Consider the following 9,485-nt stretch of genomic DNA (forward strand, 5'->3'; position numbering starts at 1 on the left):
AATTTTCTTTTATTAATTAACCCTGAACTAAATTTTAAAATATGTTATATATCTAAATTAATTTTTTAAAATTTTTATATTTTCTATTTTCTTCTACCAACAACACAATAATTTTAATATATTTATTTTTATAATATTCTACTAGTTATTCGTCATCAAACATAGTTGAATTTAGTAAATTAAACTGCAATAAAGATGATGACTAAATATTATTGGATTAATTATCAATTATTTGTGTGATTTGTTTGATTTAGTATGTAAAAAATAAAACAGATCCAAGAAACAAATGGCCAAAGTCCACATACACACACTCTGGTCCATTACTAATGTCAATTGTACCACTCTATTCACGCCAAACTTAATCCAAGAAGGATGGACGATTGAACCAAGTGAAAGAAATAAAGATAAGATGGTCTAATCCAAACCCAATTCGGTGATCACACTTAAATCTATCTCTCTTTAACCTAATCACTAACCGGGCAAGCAAATTAAGTTCCACTTGAATCTTCCTTCACTTCTATTGAATACAAACTCTCTCCCCTCTCTCTTCCATTCTCTTCACGTCAAATCCCTGAACTAAGAAAGAAGAAAGATGAAATATCAGAAGCTAGAACAAAAAGAAGAACGAAAAGCTAGCTTCTGATAAAGTAAAGGGACTACAACAAAGGGGTAAAATCTCATCCGAATAGAGTATTTTAAAAACTGATTTTTCCATTTGTGAATCACCAAGAAACCGTGAAGAAATCAACTCTGTACAATCACCATTCTGAAAACTATAGAAAATTAAATGTGAAGTCAATGGTGCTCTGCTTGAAATCTGATAAACCCCATTTGTAGGGTTTATCTTGTATTGATTTAGGGAAATTTATCACCTTTTACCCACATTTATTCAATGAAATAGCATGGATTCATGATTGTCTCCTAATTTGTGCTTAAGTGTGAAAACATACTTTTTAGGCCCTTAAGTGCTAATTTTGATTCGCTTTTGATTCCACTAGATGCCTTGATGTGTTTGTTAGTGAATTCAGATTGGAGAGGTTAGGAATGGATCAGAGGGATGAAGAGGAAAAGCATGCAAGTAGAGAACTCATGAAGAAACAAGAATTTGGGATGCTGAGACCCACGCACATGCGCAGCAGACGTGCACGCGTGGATTGTGACGTTGCATGGCGACGCGTATGCGTACATCACGCGTACTCGTGGATGGAAAATTGTCAAGCGACGCCTACGCGTGAAGTGCGCGTACGCGTCAATGCTCACAAGTGACTCACTTAAAGGCAATACGCTGGGGGCGAATTCTGGGCTTCCCAGGCCCAAATCCAACTCATTTCTGATGCTATTTAACCCAAGGAATGAAGAGGAATCAACACACTTTTACACACTAGTTTAGTTTAGTTTAAGTTTTGGAGGATTAGTTAGTTTTAGAGAGAGAAGCTCTCACTTCTCTCTAAGATTAGAATTAGGATTAGGTTTAGGTCAATAATCTTGGATCTAGGGTTTAATTCATGCTTTCATCTACTTCTCCTTCTCAATTCTTTGTTGTTGCAATCATCATTCTTCTATTCTTTTGTTGTAATTTCTTTTTCTTTGTTTCTATACTTTGTTGTAGATCTACTCTTGTTTCTTCTATTTCCTTCTAATGCAATTTGAGGCAATTCATGTTAATTGTTCTTTTTTTAATTGTTATTATTAATTCTTTGCAATTAGTTGTTGTTAGATTTTATTCTTGTTGTTGATTTACTATGCTTTCCTTTCATGCCTTCCAAATGTTTGACAAAATATTTGGAAGGATGCTAGAGTAGATTTTAGTGCTCTTGGCTTGGGAAGGTAACTTAGGAACTCTTGAGTTACTAATGTCCAAGTGATTGATGATTGGTAGCCATTGACTCTAGCTCTCATTAATTCAATTAGTGAATAGCTAGGACTTATGGACTTGGATTGATATAGCTCACTTGACTTTCCTTTACTTGTTAGAGGATAATTTAGTGGGATTGATCCTTGCAATTATCATGTTGTGGTTAGTGATGAGGATAAAGATCCTTGACTACCAAACCTTGCCAAGACCTTTTTGTCATCCGATTTTCATTTCCATTTACTTTTCTTGTTTCCTATTCAAAACCCCAAAATATACATGTCCATAACCAATAACAAGAACACTACCCTGCAATTCCTTTGAGAGACGACCCGAGGTTTAAATACTTCGGTTATTAGGCTTATTAGGGGTTTGTTACTTGTGACAAACAAATTTTTGTATGAAAGGATTATTGTTGGTCTAGAAACTATACTTTACAACGAGACTTCATTTGTGAAATTCTATACCATTAACATTCCGTTCATCAAAATCCACGGTCAAGAAACAAACTTGGAACAAAAAAAAAGATACAGGCCCAGATTTAAGAATCTCGAAGAAAAAGGTTGAGAGAGAACGGTAAGGTTGCATGTCACTACTTCTGCTCTCTCTCACCTTTGACCATGCCGCTGCGAGTTCTGATGTTGAAGAAGAAGACAACCCAAGTGTTGAACTTGGTTCAAATTTTGGAAGCTTCACTCCTCTATAATAGGAGTGAACGGCCAATGATTGAGCAAGAGAGAAAGAGCACTTGTTTCGATTTTCATAGCTCCCTGAACTGTTCTTATTCTTCTCCTTCATGGTTTTTATTTTATAATTCTTTTTCTCAGTTTAGTTTGTCTGAGTTTCATTGGGAAAAGGTAAATATGGTGTTTGTAAGAAAAAGCCAACGAGTGAAAAAAGACAGTGAGATAGACTTAGAGAAAAAGTCTAAGTTATCTTAGAAATTCTTTGTAAGTTTTTCTGTTTTGTGTCATGATCCTGAGATGATTTTCTTACAAGTTGGGTTAGCACTTTGCTTTAGAAAGTTAGAGTGAGTCCTAATCAAGTTTAGGTTGGGTTAGAATTTGGACTTATCCCAGATAGAATTGGGGTAGATACTAGGGAGAATTGATGTATGTAAACTGTTGAAAAGATGGTAAAATTTCATCATTGTTGTGATGGAGACTGGATATAGGTTACATTGCATTGAGTAACCGAACCAGCATATATCTGTGTGCCACACTCTAAACTCTTCTCTATTTCTAGTTCTGTATCTTAGGAGACAAAATTAAAAGTGTCTCCTGTTTGCTCAACGTAACTGCATCTCACTATATCTGTTCTAACAAGTCATTGTGTTTTGGTTCCACTCGTGTCAGGAGATAAAACTCAAATTCTTTTATGTAACTCTCTTCAAAAAGCAAAGTTACAAGTATAGTAAAAAGGAGGCTAAGATTCAACCCCCCTTTTCTTAGCCATTGATTACTATCAAATACAAAAACAAATATTTTATAAGAATATTTTGTATTAACAAAATAGTGTTACTTTTTTTTTTCCAAAGTTAAGAGTGAGTTTTGAATCCAAAATTTTTAGATGAAAATGGAGAGTGATTATGTCATTTAAGTTAGGTGGATACTATAATGAAGATGGCAAAAATATCTTCTCATGAAGATGCTTTGGTTAAAAGTGTAGTTTATTTATCTAGTCACACTTTAAATAAAAACAACACTTTTATAAATATCAAAATCTAATCATACAATCCATCATCCAAAGGTCAAAAAGAAATATATTCATATAAAAACAATTATAAAATCTTGATTGTAGTATCCACCTTTAAGTTATAGTTGGTTGGTAAAGTTGTGCGACTTTACTTGATGCTTTTCTTTTGGTCAGATATTTGAAAAATAAGTTGTTTTTCTTTTAACGAACAACTTTTAGTCAAGCCCTTACCACGACGCTATAGGCCCTCATTAAAGCCCAAAGAAACATTGTTGACAATAAAAAGAAAGATCATCAGAAAAAAAAAAGTTGAAAAGAAAAATGCAAATAATGATGATGATGATGATAACAATACCCAAAAAAAATGACCATGATAATAATATCACAAATCACACTAATTCTAAGATAAATGTAAGGCTGAATCATTCTATAAATTCTTGATCATAATTTTACTAGATTTTAGTTAAACCATTAATGATTAAAAGTTAATAATTAAATATGTGTGTTAAATAAAAAATGAGAGTTAAAAATGTTAGACATATGTGAATATTAATTATTACCGGAGAGCACAGGTTGGAGACTGTTCAACAAGATAGAGAAAGCGAGTAAAGGTGATAATTCCCCAACTGCTTCAGCCACCATTGGATTTGGAGTGAAAACATATGCAACTCTTTCTCTCAGCAAAAGGAATACAAAGAATAGCACAATGCCAATGCAAAATGATGTCACTGCTGTCACTACAATGGAGAATTTTGCACCCTCTGAACTCCCTCTTCCAAGTTCATTTGCCACCCTCACACTGCAAATTACATCATATTAATATCAAGGCCTCAATAACATTTTGTCTTAAAATAATTGTTTAAAAAATAGATGATAGTAATATTTAGATTTTAATTTTCTTGTTAGTTTGGCAATGGAAGTTTTTGTAATAATATGACAAGGAAGTACCCAGCTGCAGCAAAGAAACCAAGGGCTATCATCATTTCCCATCCATTGATGTTGAGGCTGCAAAATAATAATGACATTTTGATTAAATCAATATGAAGAAGCAGGTTGAGCATATATAATAAAAATTAATGTCCCATACCATATGGATAGTGCATCAATGTAAACCTCAGCATTTTTCATGTTCCCTGTTAGAAGGATCAAGACTGCATTGTACCATATCTCAAGGCTGCAACATTATTGAAACGGAACCATAGCTTTAAGCTTAATCTCTCTTGAATTTTCTTACTTATTTGGTAAAATGTAATGCAACATTAGATACTAAAACTTTCCTCTGCTTTTTGACTTTGTAAACATGATTTAATTTATTCCTCCTTGTTTGAAATTAGCACTTAGGTTCTTTTCACGTTTTTATGGATTTGATTAGGGGTGTTCATGGACCGGATAAAATTGGATTTGTCCTGATTCAGATATGGTCCTAAATATACACTAGGTTCATTTTTTAGATCCTAACTCGGTCCTAAATCCGATGAAACCTAAACATTTTCGAGTCACAATTACACCGGATCCAAACTGGGTGAAAATTGGGTCTTTAAAACTTTAACAATCATTTATAAAAAAAACTTATTTATTATGCACTTATTTTTAAAGAAGAAAGTTGTTACGGAAAAGTTGATATCCATATTTGAACTTGAATTTGTCCATAAATTTTAATTTGATATTTTTTTTTATCTATTTTCTAATTCAACAAGTGTGATTAAAAATAAAACAATAAGCTTATAATTAATATAATATAATATTAAAATTAATTTAAAACATAGGGGACCCGGTCCGAAATAATTATTGGATTCATTTTTGAGATCTTTACTCAATTTTAGATCCAATAAAATCACACCAAATTAGTTCCTAAATATTCGAAACCGGACCGAATCTTCAAACGGGGCCATGAACACCCCTAGATTTGAGTTATATATATATATATATATATATCCTGACCACATGATATTACTACTCAATGTGTGTCACTTAGTATGTTATTGTTAACACCTTCCGCACATGTACCATATATTACTACTCACATGACCTGGCTCCTTTAACATGTGTCATATTAATCAAATCCATAACAGATTAAAATAATCAACGGAATATCATTTCAGAGAGTTTGTCTTAAAAGAAAAAAGAAAAAAACAAAGAAGGTGAAATCTCAATGACAAATAATAATTTCAAAATGTTAAATATTAAAGTGTATGCATACAAAGTCAATACAAAACTAGTACATATGGGCTTTAGTTGATATAGTCATCTATCAATGGATATATGAGTAATGATAGAAAATCAGCAGTTTTTAGTAAATATCATTCAATTTTTTTAACATTATTTTATTTTAAATCTTAGACCTTAAATCATAAATTGTTAATTATAATTCTTAAATTATAAACCTAAATCTTAAAATTGGCTAATGTTGATTAATTTAAAATTGGTTTTTCATTTTTTTTTTCTTAATATATATATAGATGTAGATATTATTTGAGTTTTGGTAACCAATGCTTGTATTGGTCCAAAAAAATAAAAAAATGAAAACTTCATTTAAAAAAGTTAAGCAAGAGCCTTAGAATTTTAATCCATTGGGGACATAACAATATTAATTGAGTAATGATTAGGAGTACTAAACTTTCTTTGTTTAGAAGTTAGGAGGATAATTAGGAGAATAAATTAGGACTCTCAATCATTTTTCATGTTAATTCATTAGACTTTATATTTGATGTCATTCATAATCTTTGATGAAAGAGGAGAGGATGGGGGAGTTAGGTTAATGAATTTCTTACCACATCATAGCCCCAGAAGACAAAGAGAGCTTGGCAAGAGGCCAAAGATCCTTAAATGCTAAAAATGAGAAACCTTTCCAAGTTTGAGGACAATTCCTCATGATGTAAACAAGCTGGCCCAAATTAGGTATCCAATATGCCAAAACTGTTGAAATCATTGCACCATTAAGCCCAAGCTTATACCTCACAGTCAAAAGCCATGATAGAAAAATATGAGTTGAGATTGAAAGTGCTGCAAGGTATGCAATGATCTTGTTCTTGCTCTGTGCTTGGAGGAACATTTGGCATGTGAATGAAACTAAGAATGAAAATACCACAAGAATTGACCATAGTGAAATGCTTCCTGCCACTTCAGCAATGGTTTTTTCTTGGCCTAGAAACTTTAAGAGTGGTGCTGTGAAGATGAAAATTGGAAGAAGGAGTAGTGAGGTCATGAACAAGATTATCCATGATCTTTGGAGATATATTCCAAGCATCTCATATCTTTTGGCTCCATATGCTTGCCCACATAGAGTTTCCAATGCACTTGCCATACCTAGCTACAATTTTCAATTTTCCCAGCCATTATTTTAACTTTGTTAATTAAATAGTAGACTACACATTAAACATCATACACAAAAGCTTGTACAAATCTGATACATTATAAGAACACTCCAACAAAATTGACTGGTATTTTATTTTTTATTTTTTGTAGAAAACTATTATTATACTATAGAAAATAAATTCTAAAGAATAACTCTAATTGCGCTTTCAAAAAGTTCTAATTATATTCTAATTTTTTGTCATACTGCAGCATAGAAATAGAAACCAAATAGAATAACTATTCATTGGAGTTATTCTTAAAAATGTCAGATATGAAAATAATGAAAGAAAAGAAAAATGATGTCTTTGTGTTTGTGTGAACGGCAACATCTCTAACATGCCTCTTCGTACCAAAGCTCTTTAGGATATAACGAAATTTTGCATAGTTTTTTTTTATCTTGTACTAAAATTCTATTGTTTTTTTTAATCAATGGTAGAATCTTAGATCTTTTAGATCATGGAAGTTCTGATATCATATAAAAATACTTACTTATCTTGAAAGTGATAGAAGAAAACACATAAATAGTTATATTTGTAATAAATAAAAAAAATGAAAAAATAGGTCTTACCAAAACACCATTTGCAAATTTGACTAGTAAAGTCATGACAAGTGCATAGGCAGCAAGGTCAGTGGATCCAATATGACCAATGAAGGATTGACTAACCACAGTTATACCAAATGTTGAGAACCTTGACATTATGGCTGGCCCGGCCACTACCCACATCTTCTTGCTCTCTTTCCATACCCTTTTCCCAATTGATGAATTCTTTTGCAAAAGCTTCTCGTTTATTTCCTCCTTCCCCATCTTCTTTTTCTGCTAATATTTCAAATTTTCAATCAGCAATTCATGTCTTTGCATGCAGTAGTGCCTTAATTATTTCACAGATGTTTTTGATCAAGATAACTTGGTTATTGTTCATTTAGGGCATCATTTTATCGAATACCTTTGATTCCAAAAATGAAAATTTAGATCCTATTTATTTAACTTTTTATCACTCTATTTTTTATGCATTATATTTGGAAATAGTGCTTTGTATATCAAAATTAAATTTTTAATGTATTTAGATGTAACTTACGCAATTTTTATTAGGGAGATGCTATGGTGTTTAAAGATATAATGGTTAACCAACTTGGGTTAGTCGAGTGGTCAACTCATTCGTCCGCCTAAACAAGTGCGATATTTAAAGAGTGTTACTAAAACTAAAGTAATGTTTCTTTTTACAATTTAACAATGTCGTCTAATTTAAAAATAAAAAATATTATTGAATTTAAAAAATATGACTTTAATTTTAATAATATTTTGTAAATATTGTTAAAATTGATTAGCAATTATAATCCCCATAACCATAAACATCATAAACTCTATTTTTTTTTTAATTAATGTGTATTCACATAATCAGTTGGAATAACAGATGCTTTATCTCTTTTAATTAACTAATAATCTCACAATCAAACTTCGAATATAATACAAAAATACTCTAATAGAATTGCAATGAAAATGACAAGAGAAGAAAAATTCAAGGAAAGAATCTAACACCTGTGTTTAGAGAACTATCGGTTTGTCCTAGAATCATAATTTCTTTTACTTAATACCAAAAACAGAGTTTTGTTATGGATGTGGCTAGTAGTATTGGGTAGTTTGTCTTTTAACCAGATTCCACTGTTCCATTATTAGAGAAAATTTTATCCATTATTATTGTTAGAAAACCATAGAAAAGACACCTCATTATTGTTGCCATTAGTACTGGGAATACCTCCAAAGTTTGTCGTAATTATTCAATCTGAGAAATTACATGTACAATATTTTTCGGAAGACCTTTTACTTTGAAATTAAAAATTTATTTCTTTCATGATGACCTGAATAAGAAAGGACCTGTACTATTTTAAGAGTGATGTAATACAACAAGGTAGTTTAATTTTAGAGGAAAAATGTCATTTTCTTCTCTTTTGAATGATAACTAAATAAAATAATAATTATATTTAAATGAATAAACTTAAGAGTGAATTCAATTTTACTGTATAGGAAGATAGTACACATGCACCTCCACATCCATATCTAGTGAATGTGTACTTACATAAAAAATAAAGAATCTTATGCAATATCAGTGTTAGTGTAAAAATATATATATGTATGTAGATATTTTAATCTAATATATTGTTGTATTTGTAAAATTTGAGAAAATTATCCGTAATCAGTCGTCACATATTTTTTTCCTTAAAAAAAAAAAAGGAAGGTGTAGGAACAATTTAACAGAGCTATTTGAAGAATTTAACCACATACATTACAATAATATAATTTGAAGCATGTTGTATATATGAACACACAGGATATATAGAAACATAAATTCGTTTCATTGAACAAGTACATCATCAAATTCCAATTCCCCTCTTCCCTGATTCTAACCATAAAAGAAATTAAAACATATATAGAAGAAATAATTTAGTAGCAACGTGTAACGAACTATATATGAAAAATTAATGATGGTATTGGCAACTGGTTATTATATAAATTATTTCATTTTCTTAATTCTCGCCAACTTTTTTTTTTGAAGGTTAATTCTCGCCAACTTTGTAATCGCATACT

General features: G+C 31.0%; 1 protein-coding gene and 1 long non-coding RNA gene across 3 annotated transcripts in view; one reads left to right on the forward strand and one right to left on the reverse strand.

Annotated features, from left to right (window-relative positions):
• LOC110263440 overlaps positions 1 to 3,645 on the forward strand; it is an 8,168-nt gene extending 4,523 nt beyond the window's left edge. The window contains exon 3 of the long non-coding RNA XR_002349096.1: positions 3,457 to 3,645. This is a non-coding gene — a long non-coding RNA (uncharacterized LOC110263440). The remainder of the gene's footprint in view (positions 1 to 3,456) is intronic.
• LOC107648343 (protein DETOXIFICATION 21-like) overlaps positions 1 to 9,485 on the reverse strand; it is a 10,981-nt gene that overhangs the window by 1,142 nt on the left and 354 nt on the right. For both annotated transcript variants that reach the window (XM_021104683.1, XM_016352238.2), the window contains exons 2-6: positions 7,470 to 7,715; positions 6,319 to 6,857; positions 4,635 to 4,721; positions 4,496 to 4,552; positions 4,108 to 4,346 (exon numbers count right to left, since the gene is read on the reverse strand). In XM_021104683.1, coding sequence (XP_020960342.1) covers positions 4,108 to 4,346; positions 4,496 to 4,552; positions 4,635 to 4,721; positions 6,319 to 6,857; positions 7,470 to 7,706 — 1,159 coding nt within the window. In that variant the 5' untranslated portion in view covers positions 7,707 to 7,715. The remainder of the gene's footprint in view (positions 1 to 4,107; positions 4,347 to 4,495; positions 4,553 to 4,634; positions 4,722 to 6,318; positions 6,858 to 7,469; positions 7,716 to 9,485) is intronic.

This window comes from Arachis ipaensis, chromosome B06 (assembly GCF_000816755.2).
Source record: "Arachis ipaensis cultivar K30076 chromosome B06, Araip1.1, whole genome shotgun sequence".
NCBI classification, from domain to species: Eukaryota; Viridiplantae; Streptophyta; class Magnoliopsida; order Fabales; family Fabaceae; genus Arachis; species Arachis ipaensis.